Source organism: Grammomys surdaster, unplaced genomic scaffold (assembly GCF_004785775.1).
Source record: "Grammomys surdaster isolate TR1022 unplaced genomic scaffold, NIH_TR_1.0 150, whole genome shotgun sequence".
Classification (NCBI taxonomy): Eukaryota; Metazoa; Chordata; class Mammalia; order Rodentia; family Muridae; genus Grammomys; species Grammomys surdaster.
This window is the reverse complement of record NW_021604608.1, coordinates 21,354,796-21,368,893: the sequence shown is the minus strand read 5'-3', so window position 1 is coordinate 21,368,893 and position 14,098 is coordinate 21,354,796. Positions and strand designations below refer to the sequence as shown.

Here is a 14,098-nt window from a genome sequence, read left to right as displayed (position 1 = left end):
GAGAGAGAGAGAGAGAGAGAGAGAGAGAGAGAGAGAGAGAGAGAGAGCGAGAGCGAGAGAGAGAGAGCGCAAATTAAAAATTAAGCTGTTTTCCATTTTTCATTAAAGGACTTCTCCAAATGGAGCAGAAATTTGGCTCAGAACATTGTGGAGTCCGGCTCAGTGTATTTGTCCTGGAAGGAGAGACAAGAGAAGCAAATCTGGGGTCAGGGGAGTCAGGATGTTCTTCCAAGCCAGGCTGTCATGACTACGGGAAACATCCTGGTAGAACCCAGGAGTCTGTATGGAACCATGCTGTTCTTTGTCTCCCCCAGTCAGGGAAGGGTGGTCACAGCTAATGTGCTGGTTTGACACCTCTGCCAGTCACAGCTAGGTTCCACTGGTTCAAGTTTACCTCCAGGTTTGTCTTACTCTCAGTCTTCCTTTTTCTCAGGGGCAGAAAATAGTGCGCAATGCCATGCACTCACCGTGCGTCCCATAGGCCTGCCCATGGTTCAGCCAGGCCGGGTCTGCCTTCCACATAGGTTCAGAACACCAGGCTTCTGCTGGCTTAATAGTCACTGGAAGCCTCCCTCCTTGCCTCATCCGGGTTAGACATTCCAGAGTATAGGAAGAGGTGACACAAATGTCAGAACATGACTTATTCCTAGTCCTGTGTGGCAGTGTTCTTGACATAACATAAATTTGGGGTTCAGCCAGGCCAGGTGCTAATGTCCGAGATAACTCATTGGTGACCTGCCACTAGTCACTGTCTGGACATCCCAGAAAGGTTAAAAAGAAGATACAATTTCTTGAGCACTCTTGATGATCAGATATCGAATGGCACTGGTTAAAAGGCGTCTAATGGTCACGAGAGTTACGTGGATACCCCGGCCTTATGAGGAACTTTCCATGAACCTTGAACCAATAGCCATTTTACACAGAACTGTAATTGCATTAAATATGTATGGAGAGCTGGACTTGGTGGCACATATCAGTCCCGACACTGTGACAGAAGCAGGAGGATCCAACATTCTAGGGCATCTTCAAGTGCATAGCAAGTCTGAGGCCTTCATGGGCTGTGTGAGTCTCTGTCATCATGTCAGTCTGTGGAAGCCTAGCAATACACATGAAGAAGCAGGCTATGAGTTCTGCACACATAAGAATGTGCAGTGTGAAAAACGCCCACGCTGATTGGTGGTTGCCTGTTGAATGTGATCACTATTGAGGGAAAGAGATTGAAAGTGTTACCTGAAGATGGAAACTTGACCAAAGAGGGGGGTAGGTACTCTCCTCTTTCCTTCCTCCTAGTCTCTGGATGAACAACAAATCAGGGAATCATTCAAGAGTCCATTCTTGACTCTTTGACTGTATTTCTAGGAAAAATATACCCCTAGCCACCCACTTGATGAAAAGCACAGTTAAGTGATAGGCTGGTTACATGTGTGTTTTCAAGCAGTAACTCTGTACTAGTCCTAGAACAGTGCATTCTCATAGGAAGACCTGGGGTTGTTTGGTAGAGTCTACTCCACTTGATAGTGATTTGTGGCAGCTAGACACCCAGGACGGATAGGCACAGAGGAGAAGGCAGCACCCACAAGTCAGCAGATAGCCTGAGGAAGGCTGAGGTCAACTGACGAGTTGTAACCCAAGTGTCTTCAGGTTCTCCTGATGGTACTGCCAGGAGCTTCGGGGCTTCACTTTCTTCCTGAAGAGTCTTTTGTACCTGGAGCGGAAGTGCTTCACTTGGGTGGTCATGGGGGAAGGGAAGGCGTTAGATCTAACCCAAAACAGCTGGGGAGGGCCTTCCACCAGCGTTATTATTATTGCTGGTCAAGTGTGGACAGCCAGACGCTGTAGTGCTCAGAGGTCCTTTCAGATAGAGACGACTCACCCTGAGGAACCCACATTGGCACTTCTCCTTTTGTATCAGATCATCACAATAGACATTTGGAAGTTTGTCTAGTTTTTTTGTTGTTGTTTTGTTTTGTTTTAAGAGGTGAAAACAAGCTTAAGAAGCTACGTGGGCTGGAGAGCTGGCTCAGAGGTTAAGAACACTGGCTGCTCTTCCAGAGGTCCTGAGTTTGCAGCCACACGGTGGCTCGCAACCATCTGTGATGGGATCCGATTATGTCTTCGTCTGTCATGTAAGCATACATGCAAATAGAGCACTCGGACCAGGAACACTGTAATTAAGCGTGCCTCTGAGGATGGATATAAAAATCCCATATTAATCTGACATGCCGGTGAGTGCAAACCACACCCTCCCCATGCACGTCTTAGAAGAAATAACTGAGAAATCTCAGTTGTCTATTACAATTAGTTTCTATTACAAAGTCCATAGATACTAAAATAAGGAGAGCTATGGGATGGGTGTTTGTTTTTTTATTTTTTTCTGGTTTTCAGGCTGCTACTGGTTTACTATGTAGCCAGTGATAGCCTTGAACTCCTTCCTCCTTCCCCTGAAGTACTAGGGAGTGGTTACAGAGTTGCCTGCTCCTCTGCCCAGTGTGTGTGGTGCTGGAGAATAAACCCTTCATGCATGCTAGCCACGCACCGTATCCCCTGAGCTTGAAAACGTGTCTTTAAGATCACAGTGTATACCAGTTACAGTTCCTTTAAATTTATAAGTACCAAATATACAGAAGATAAATTTTAAATTAATGTATTTACTGAGACAAAGTCTTATTGTATAGGCCTGCCTGGTCTGAAACTTGCTGTGTAGACCAGGCTGGCCTTGAACTCATAGAGATCTACCCGCTTCTGCCTTAGAAATGCTGAGATTAAAAGTATATGCCACCGTGCCTGGCCGTATATTTTCGTTCTCTGCATTTTTTGATTTTTTTTTTAAAGGATTCCATACATAGGATAGATCAGGTGGCCTGGAGAGGGCTCTGCAGTGAGGAGCACTCCCTGCTCTAGCAGAGGACCCAGGTTTGCTTCCCAGCACCCACATGGCAGCTCACAAATGTAACTCCTATGTCAGGGGATCTGACTCCCTACTCTGGCCTGCCTGGGCACCTGGAACACATGTGGCACACATACATGAAGACAAACACTCACAAAATAAAAAAGATCAGACAGTATTGTCCTGTCTCCCCAGTTCACTCACACCATGGCCGATGGCAGGCTCTTTCTCAGAACTTAATAATTCTCCACTGAACACTTCCTTTTGCCTGTTTTGTTGTTTCGGGAACTTCATGTCATTTCCATGTCACAGTAAACACGGAGTGTGGGTTGTTTCCTTTGAGTGTATTCCGAGAAGGGAGATTCCAGGTCATGCAGTAGTGCTGTGCTTAACGTTAGAAACCTCCATAATCTTTGCCTGCCGAGGACAGAAGTCTTCATTCTCACCCACTGAGGACACCATCACCAGAGTGTGCTATCTTTTGATTTTTTTCATTCCAAGGCATGGAAAGTGGGTTTGAGTTTTGTCTTCCTTGTTAATGACTTCTGAATGCCCCTATCACTGTGCTGGCTCTTGCCAGTTTTGTGTCTGGTGGGTGGGGCAGGGAAAGAGAGAGAGGGGAGGGTCTGTTACTGGCCTGTAGCTCACACTTAGGCTGGGGACACTTAGACAAGCCCCAGGGGACTGGCTTTCATCACCACACCCAGCCTTTTATGTGGGTGCTGGGGCTGGAGCCAGGTCCTAGTGTTTGTAAGGAAAACGTTTTATTGACTGAGCTGACTTTCTCTGGTAGGAATTTTGGTTTCTGGTCTTATATTTAGGTCTTCTCTGTAGTTTTTATTAAAGTCTATGAATTGGTGGTTGAGTTTTGTGGATGGTATAAGTTTTCAGAGTTTTGTTGTTTTTGTTTTTGAGCATTCAGTTTCAGGGGCTGGAGAGCTGGCTCAGGTTAGAACACTTGGTGCTCTTGCCTACATCAGCTCTCTGTTTCATTTCATCTTACACACAGGAAATTGCCACCTAATAGGTGGGGGAGCAGCTATAGATGGGGAGTTGTGCCGTCCAAGAGTTCTGACTTGGCGTCCAAGTTGTAACCCTCCACCTGAGGTCAGTTCTTATTGTCAGGGTAGTTGTATTGTGTGGTCACCAATGAATTAGCCAGTGAGTTGGCAAACACTGGCATTACTTGTATCAGAAGTCCAAAGCCCAGGCCCTCCGAGAGCCTCCTATACAGCGCCTTCAACTAGTAAGTATGTAGCCTTGTTTCTTGTGTGCCTTGAGTACTACAGTGGAGGGCCATTTTAATAGTGAAATCCCAAACAGAATTTAGGAACAACCCTAAATAGACCATGACAGGGACACTTGTTTCCAGCATAAGAACTAAAACAAGGCGATCACAGCTGGGACATTTGTCAGGCGACTCAAATTCCAAAGTGCTCTGCACAAGTTTGCAAATGGCTTGCAAAAGTTCCGGTTTGGAGAGTTCCAAGCATACCTTAGCAGGCACGCAGACTTGCAAATGCAGAATCCAAGAGGGAGTCGTGACTCACCAAGCTGCAGATAAGGCGCTAACTCCCTCAGGTCCCACTGTGTCATTATCCAAGGCCAGATAGGTAAATAGGTACAACCAGTTTGGGGTAAAGGGACTTTGTACAAACAGAAGCCCCTGGAGTAGCTGCTGCTGTAGACTTTCTTTCCTTGCTATTGGTAGTTGTGACTGCTGGCAGGTCTTTGCCCATTCTGAGCCTTCCTTAAAGCAAAGTTAACAATATTATAGGACTATAGAATATGGAAGTGTTAAATTCAGTAAATCTTCACATGAACACTTAGTTCCCAGAACTCATGTGGTGGCCCACAAACATCTATAATTCCAGTTCCAGGGGCTCCAGTATCTTCTAACCTCCACAGGCACCAGGCACACACATTGTGCACACACACACACATGCAGGCAAAACACTTATACACATAAAGTAAAACTTAAAAGATGAAAATTGTTTCTGATGCATGTAGAGCATGTCCATAATTCAAATACCAAAGAAAGGCTGAGGCAGGAGAGAGTGCAAGACCCTCGTGGAATACATAGCAAGACCCCATCGTACCCAAGAAAGGGCAAAAAGAGCACAACTGTTGTGTGCCTAGCAGTACAGAGACTTAAAGGAGTCCCCAAATTCTAAGCAGTGTCTGACTTCAGAAAAGGGCCACGGAGCCTCAGATTTGGGTTCCCTTGTCACAGAGAAGTCTTCACTTCCTTGGGGTCCTGTTTGTTTAGGGACCCCTCAGCATCTACAGTATACCAAGGGTCCAACCTCAGTGAACAGTTGTGACTTTTGGGCAAGCAGACACTTGTTCTAACCCCTATTCTTCCCACTCTGAAAATATGCTGCTCTCTTCTTGAGAAACTCCTATGCATTCTTCAGTGTTCAGTTCAGGCAGGCCCTCTGTGAGAGATCCTTCGCCATGTCCCTGCACACACCTAGATACTTCAGTTAAAGTCGATTTCAAGCCTTTGTTTACCCCGAGTATGCCGTTATCTCCTGATGTCCTGATAAGGTGAAGGGTCATATATGGTGCTTTAGGGCAGAAACGAAGCCCTTGATGTCCCACTTTCTGTTGAAACAAGGCATTGTCTTTACCTGGGCTCCGACCATGTGACGGTGTGGACTGATACTTAATGCTGATCATTTGACTTAAGGTATTTCTATTCAGGAACTTATTTTATGTTGGAGGGACAATATGATTAGGCTACTTGAAGATTATTAAACACAACAGATAGCTGTGATTGTCAGCAATAAAAAAAAATCAACATTACTATAAAATGATTGAATAATATTTTGGGGAGTTTGAGGTCTTTGACTAGCTAGGTAGATAACATAGTGCTTGAGGAGCAGAGATAAACTGATCAAGATTTTAGCAGGGTGTGGTAGCATCAGCCTGTAGTCCAGTCAGTCAGGAAGCTGAGGCAAAAGGATGGTGAGCTCCAGACCAGCCTGGGCTACATGGCTAATAAATAATGCCAGTACACTTAAAATATTAGCTGGAGGACCCACTCACCCTTAATGTGGGAAAACCAAAACTGTAACAGTTTCTTTGGAAGAAGAGCCATATATGGGAGCTTGCTTGACCAGCCAGCCATACAGGCTCTGAGGTGACAGCCAAATCACAAGGCCTCTGAGGAAGTCACTAGACTGCTACTTTTAAAACCTGGTAGCTTCCAGGATGCATTGTTTCTGTTTCTCGTGCATTACTTCAGTTGGTCCTCATAGGAATTGTGTGACAGGTCATTACCCCAGTTTTACAAGCATGATAACAGAAGCACAGAGAGGTTGAGTAACTTGCCCAGGACCACATAGGGAATGTCAGAGTCAGCTCATAGCCAACAGTTACTGTAGAACTGCTAGCCTGTATTTAGCTGTTTTCCCTACTGAGAGAAGTGGCCATAGAGATTAGGAGTGGAGCAGGGGTCTCTTTGCTGTTGTCCCAGGTCTTCCTGTTTCTACTCTTTCCTTCCTCAGGTTATGTGATGAGCATTATGGTGTCCTGTTGTTCCTTAGAGGGAGGAAGGCTAGCAAGCTCGGGTTGGGGCCGGGCACTAGACACATTTGGATTCTTTTGTTAGCCTCTTGTCTTTCTCAGTGGTTTTATGGGACAAGATGCTACCTTGAACTTGTAGAAAGCTTCCCTCATTTCCCAAGTTCTGGCATTACAGATGTGCAGCACCACACAGTCTCCTTTCCGCAGAAGCCTCTCTGTTTCTCTTCTTCGTTTATTTTCTCACTGAGTCAGCAGAATGAGCAAGGGAACAAAGAAAACCAGCCCAGTGGGCCACAGGTTCTTCATCAGTCAGTGCTTTGCTCAAGTTCTCATTGAGCCCAGGGATACAGTTCTGTTTGAGGCCTCTGGGGGAGGCCTATCTCTCCTCACTTTAGAGGCCATAGGAACACGGCAACCTGAAATGAACAGAGCCTTATAGGCCGCACTGGTCCTCCCCTGAAGTGACATGTCCTCACTCAGGAATGCTCCTGGTGCCCATAAGGGGTACATTATCAGAATAAAAAGGGCTGGTGGTTTTCCATTACTTTCTGGCTGCACCTTCATTGCCCCTGGCTGGCCTAACAGCACAGATGGATGGGACAGGGTCGTCCCTGCTTGGCCTCATTAGTCTCCATTTTCAAGATTGACTAAGGGTTTGTTATTTGTTTTGTTTGTCACAGAAAACATTTCACTTCATTCTTCAACTTCCCTGTGTAGCTCTCGGCAAGTGTGTCCACGAACGTGCCAGCCAAGAGTTACTCTGCACCAGCCTATCGGGAATATCTGGAGGCCTCTGTCTCAGGGGAGATGACAAGGGGAAACCTGGAAGGTGGGGAGGAGGGGAAGTCCAAAGGTCATTCAGAGTTTTTAAGTTTAAAAAATGATTGTACTTCTTTGTGTGCACGTGCAGGTGCCTGTAGAGACCAGAGGAGGGCGTTACGTTCCCGGGAGCTAGAGTTTACAGCAGTTGTAAGCTGCTCCAAACCTAGGTCCTCTGCAAGAGCAGCAAGTGCTCTTAAGCTGAGCTACCTCTCCAGCGCCTACCTCAGTCTCTTCAGTAGTTGGTTAATGTGAGCACACTTCTAGTCTCCCTGGCCTTCAGCTTGGTCTCCTGTGTGAGCACACAGGACCCACATACCATTGAGCTCCTGATACTGGAAGATGAACATTCAGTGAATGCCCTCTTCTCCCAGCACGTATCAGCTGGCCTGGTTAGCGCTTGCACCGAGTGCTGCCTAAATGTCTGGATGCCTGTGGAGTGACAGGGAGCGAATTTCCAGCCTGCCATGGCTGTATGACCAACACAGTGTGACTCAGAGGCCAGGAACAACAACTACTGCAGTGGTTAAATTATGTCCACTATATTGCTGGGCGGTGGTGGCGCACGCCTTTAATCCCAGCACTTGGGAGGCAGAGGCAGGCGGATTTCTGAGTTCGAGGCCAGCCTGGTCTACAGAGTGAGTTTCAGGACAGCCCGGGCTATAAAGAGAAACCCTGTCTCGAAAAACCAAAAAAAAAAAAAAATTATGTCCACTATCGAAAGAGTTTAAAACACACGTTACCTGTACCTCTCACCTAAGTACTTGGGACCAGAGCTGTTTTACAGCTGCCCTCATTTTGGATTCACAGATAATCACATATACATATGAGATGTCTTGAGGGGAGGCTTCAGTCTAAACATGCCATATATCCATGCTTCATACATGCATTCTATATATACAGTATGATTCAGTTAAGTTTACTTTTATGAAAAATTTAATGTGCCTGTGCTTCAACTTCAACCACGATAGGAGGTCAGGTATAGGGTTTTCCACTTGTGACATCATGTTGACTCTAGAATATTTCAGATTTGAGGACAGTTTGGATTTTCAATAAAAGATATTCCGCCTGTACTGCTTTTCATAAGAATGATAACAGAGTAAAATGATAACTGCCATAATCCCACAGCTGAGCTAAGTCATTGTGGGTAACTCCAACTTTCCCATCTTTTTTTCAATATATACATATCAACATCATTAAAGTTATGCTGAATTTTCTGCTTTATAAGATGCCTTGTAAGTATTTCTGTGCTCAAATTTAAAATTCCATAATCTCGGGGCTGGAGAGATGGCTCAGCGGTTAAGAGCACTGACTGCTCTTCCAGAGGTCCTGAGTTCAAATCCCAGCAACCACATGGTGGCTCACAACCATCCGTAATGAGATTGGATGACCTCTTCAGGTGTGTCCGAAGACAGCCAGCGACAGTGTACTCATAAATAAAATAAATAAATAAATCTTTAAAAAAAAAAAAAAAATTCCATAATCTCAAAGCAAGACCTGGGTCGAGGGTGGTTCACTCACAACCCAGTTAGTCCATGAGAATGTATAAACGTTACTGCAGTTTATACTTTCCGTGCCGAGTCCAGGGTTGGCCACACACTTGTCCATTCTTTTCTCAGCTCTGCTGCCTCAGAAAGATAGAAAAGGTTCAGTGTGTAGCCCAGGCTGGTCTGGACCTCATCATCCTCGAGCCTCAGTCTCCCCAGAACTGGTGTACGCCACCATGAAGGACTCTTCTGCTCTTCTGCTAATGAATACTCAAAGCCAGAGGCATATTCCCAGTACTGTATCAACAGAGTGGGCTGAACTTTTAGTTGGTTGGTGAAATTAGGGCTACCTGACGTTCCCCCCCCAATACTTTTTTGTTTTGTTTTATTTTGTTTTTTCCAAGACAGAGTCTCTCTGAGTAGCCTTGGCTGTCTTGGAACAATTATGTAGACCAGACTGTCCTCAACCTCTGCCTCCCAAATGCTGGAATCAAAGGTGTGCGCCACCACTACCCAACTACCTTTTTTAATTAAAAATTTTTATATAACATATGTTGAGCATTTTCCCTCCCCTGACTCCTCCCAGAACTTCCCCACCTTTACTGTGTGCTCTCAATCTCCCAGGAAAACAAAAAAACAAATAAAAATCAGAACAAGCAAGGAAAAGACCAATAAGACAGAAACAAACAAAGTAAGACAGAAAGTCCTTTAAAAAAAGACATGAAATGAAGTCTGTGTTGTGTTGGAAGCTACTCCTAGGCATAGGGCCTGCCCTGTGGTGTGATTGATAGACCCAGTGACACTCTATTGGAGAAACTGATTTCTCCTTTCCCAGCAGGTATCGATGGTAAGTAACTGCCTGTTGAAAGCTAGCTAACGTGTACCGTACTGTTTCTCCTCACAGTGCCCTGCCAGACCGTCCTAGATTACCTAAAGACAGTGCTGCTACACCACAACCAGCTCCTGCCGCAGCCCACCGACCAGCCCACCGAGGTAGGAGCGGCACTCCCTTGGGAAGAGGGGTGCAGGCCTGCAGGTAGAATTTGCCTCAGACTGTGGGAACTTTGTGGGTCTGTTACTGTGGGCATATACTCTGTGGAGAAGGATCGTGTGCAGATTTAATTTACAAAGATTCATCTGCCCTTCGGAAGGAAGGAGAAACTGCAACTTAAATTGCATAGGCAAGTCTTCCCCGTTCCTTTGGTGCAGGGAAGATGAGATGAAGGTAAGATCCTGCATGCCCTCAGGTAGAGCCCTGCTCTCCATGTGCCTCGCTCTGGGGTGTCTAACACCAGCAGGCTCTGGGGTGTTAGCATTATATCGCAGACACTGGGACACAGCTGTTCTCTTTCTCTGAGCCACAGTAGAAGCAACCAGTCTCCCATCATCTAGGGCAATCATCCCTTGATGCCAGGGATGCTTTAACAGAATACATTTGTACAAGATTTTCAAAGCTCAGTCTTGAGTATGCCACTGCCTCATGTTCTGAAGACTTTAGAACGTGACTCTGAGTCGCCCTCAGTTACTGTGCTTCTTTCCTCCATCACAGCAAACTCTCAAAGCACCCTAGTGCCTCTTGGAGAAGGTTCCCATTCGTGTATTCCAAGTGATGGTTCATCTTTAAGTGTGTAAGACTGGTCTGTCTGTGCGCTCTTCACTCTTTGTCTTTCTACCTTTAGAATACCACTACCCTCACCATTCCCAAGTAATGTGCAGGAACCAAACCCAACCCCCAACCCCACCCCTCCCTACCTGCCCTCCCCAGCCTTTCCTGGGTATCTGGGCCAGCCTGATCCCTCAAGCTCTCTCTGCCCATGGTCTTCTTGTCGGTGCTGCCTCATGGCTCCCTGTCCTCCAAGTCATGACCCTTTCACCCACCTGTCTGAGTTACTTCCCTCCTGCTGTCTCTTTATTGACTTATGTCACTCTTCCTCCTCCTGCTCCTCCTCCGTCCCTCCCCTTCCTCCTTTTTCTCCCTTTCATCTTTCTCTTCCTCCTCCCCCTCTTCTTCCTCTCCTCCCTACTCCTCCCCTTTCTCTGCCACATGAAGGCTAAAAGGTCCCCACAGCTCAGTTCCATATCACTCACTCTTCATTGCTCGGGCTGTCAGTGGGATGTCACAGCCTCCTTGTTCTGTACCCAACCTGCCCATGCCCTTTCCTTCTGTAAAGACTTCACCAAACCCAGGCACAAGTCCTGTTAATTGTCTCCTTTCTGGTCACCCTTAGCATTTTTAACCCCTATCTACTTTGAACAATGCAAAATTATCTTTGTAAATTAAAGATCAAGCCTAAATTAAATTCTGTAATTGAAGACCACAGTTGCTAACTTCATACTTTATGGTTTATACACAAGTGAAATGAGTACTTCCTCCAGGAAGTGACTGAATACCTGTGTACCACATTGGAAGTTGAAATCAGAATTGGCCAACTTGTAAATCTATGCCTGTGACTTCCATCTGACTACAAGTCTTTGAAGACAGTGAGGGCTGTTCGCAGTGTTTTTCAACAGTAGGATAGGGTTAGTAACCAGTTGGTGGCTAAATGAAGTGTATAATCAGCACCCCTAAAATAGAAAGAGACTGGGAAGAAGGCTCAGCTGGTTAAGTGTATGAGGACTTGCTTGGATACCTGGACACCCACAAGGACAGCAAGTGTAGTTCATGTGGTTCAGCTGTAACCCCAGCATGGGGAAGGCAGGGACAGGCTTGCTAGCCAGTCAGCGTAGCCAGTCTGAGAGCTCCAGGCTCAGTGAGAGACTCTGTCTCAAAGTAGGAAGACTAGGCATGGTGCTGCTGTAGGCCTTTAAAGCCTTCAATCCCAGCACTCAGGAGGCAGAGGCAGGAGGATATCTCTGACTTAGAGGCTAGCCTGGTCTACATAGTGAGTCCCAGGACAACCATAGCAACAAAGTGAGACCCTGTCTCCAAGAAAAAACAATTAAGGTGGAGAGTCAGTTAAAGAGAATCCTAACACAGGGCCCTGCCCTCCAGGCCAGGGGCAGACGGCACTCAGGCCCCACACAGACATAGGGATGGGATTGCCTGCTTTTCCTTGTGTGGGGCTGTTTAAACTTTATTGCCTGTCGTCATTAGTACATACAATTTTTATTGTCATTTCAGGTACCTGAACGGTTTCTCGTTTTTATTATTTATATTTCTTTTAGCTAGGCCAAGATGGGATTATAACTCTAATCTGTAACCCATAGGGCATTCTGAGTTGTGTTTTTGGCTATAAATTACTGGTTCACTTTCTTCTTCTGTTCCTTGATGAAAATTACTTCCAAATGGTAATTCTTCATCTTATGAGGCCCATGTTTTATGTTGAACTGCTGTGGTGTGGGATTGCGCAGGACTTTTCTATGATTTTCTCAGAGATTTGGAAAGGCACCTGTCTCGGATTGCCAGCTCCCTAAGTCACAGATGCCCTCATCTTGAAATAGTTTAGCGACATAGCTCAATATTAATGGATGAGTGAGGAATTCAGCCTGCCACCCCATCCTCCCCACTCGGAGTTGTGTCTTGGAAAAGGATACAACCTTGGTAAAATAGAGCCATAACCTTTCCTTGCAAGTAAGCACCCAAACCAGGGAAACAAGCATTATTATTTCATTATTATTACTATTATTATTATTATCATTTAGTATTGAGAAAATAAGCGGTTCAAGAAATAGCTGTGCCGCTCTCCTGTGAGGCTGGTAATGCCTGTATTCATAGGGGCAGGAAGAGAACAGATTTCTTTTTTTCGTTTTTAACCTTCATTTTTAGTTTTCATGTGTGGGTGTTTTGCCTGCATACATGTCTGTGCGCTGTGTTCATACAGTACCCTCAGAAGCCAAAAAGGCCCATGGGGCAGGATTTGTGTCATGGGAGATGGACAGACACCTTAACCAAAACTGGTCATTTGTAATTGTTGCTTTTGAGACAGAATTTCACTCTGTATTCAAACTGTCCTGTATCTCACAATATAGCTGAAACTACCCTTGAACTCCGAGCAGATCCCCTGCCTCAGATACATTGCATTAAATCTTCTGCTCTGGAGTGCTGGGGTTACAGATGAGTCCTCATGTTTGGGGAATATGGTATCTTGGCCCTATTTTGACAGTGAAGAGCTGAAGTTGAGGTAGTCCCCTTCCCCAGGCTGAACCCCATAGCCCAGCTTTATGATTTGTTTTGGTTTTGTTATTGGGTGTTTGTTGTTTTGGGGTTTTTTTTTGGGGGGGGGGTTGTATGTATGTATGTATGTGGACCATTTATTTACCTGGTCCCCTCAGGCCCTGGGACTAGAATTAGAAATGGTTCTGAGCTGTCATGGGAATTCAACCCTGGCCCTCTGGAAGAACAGTCAGTGCTCTTAGCTCTTAACATCTGAGCTATCTCTCTAGCCCCAGCTCCCTCTCCCCCATCCCAGACTTTATAATTGTACTACCTGGAACAAATGCCTTGGGCTCCCCATTAATTGTTCAATAAACAGTGTGGCTGGTATTAACGGGCTTCTGCAAAAGTGCTTTAGAGTGGTTCTGAGCCAGTTTGGAGTCCACCCACCTCAAGCTCCACCCACTGCCGGAGTTGATTGGTCGTTCACTGGAGATCCACTGAGCCACTTCCTCTATTTCCATGGCAAGCACTGCATTATTTTCCCTTCTGCATCAGCTGTACAACTCGCCACCATTTCACATAGGAATCATGTCTTCTACAGCCTGGCTAGCCACATTGCTGGCCTGCCTTCCTCAGCTCTTCCTCGGTGCACTGCCCAGGACTGCACACACATTGCACTCTCAGCGCCTCCCACTTAAGGGCAGCTTGGCTGAAAGGACCTGTGGAGCCTGGGCTCCTGCTGATGTCTTATCACACATGTGCACAAGATCCCAGAGCCAAGGAGGGCTTTGTAAACTACCACCTGTTGTCTACGTAAGGCCGGAGCGGTGTGGTTCCCTATGCTTTAAACTTGACTCCAAAAAAAGTTTGGGTGGCTTTCTCAAGTTAGTAAGACATGGAACCCAGTTCTATGTTTAAACCTAGCCTGTCTTTAAATTCAGTACACAAACCATAACCTCAGCTGCCATCCTTAGAGGAAACTAAGTCGCATTGTCACCTTCAGGAAAGTGAGGGTGCAGACGGAAAGAGTTTCTGTGTGTGCTGTTCAGTCGCTTACTGTTACCTAGCCAAGTCTAGTCCCCACTGTGCTGCTGGCTCTCATACCAATACCTTCTCCATGATTAAATAAGCAAGCACTTTCTGAAATAAACCCCGTCAGACCCAAACAGTGCCAGATTTATAACCTGTAATAAATTTTCAGAGTTGTAAAACTGAATGAGTGAGTTTCTCTCTCTCTCTCTCTCTCTCTCTCTCTCTCTCTCTCTCTCTCTCTCTCTC

The 14,098-nt window shown here is 45.9% G+C and overlaps 1 protein-coding gene across 1 annotated transcript in view; it reads left to right on the top strand.

Moving 5' to 3' along the window:
* The window catches only part of Bend4 (BEN domain containing 4), a 29,213-nt gene that overhangs the window by 11,946 nt on the left and 3,169 nt on the right, over positions 1–14,098 (top strand). The window contains exon 3 of the mRNA XM_028765185.1: positions 9,629–9,717. Coding sequence (XP_028621018.1) covers positions 9,629–9,717 — 89 coding nt within the window. The remainder of the gene's footprint in view (positions 1–9,628; positions 9,718–14,098) is intronic.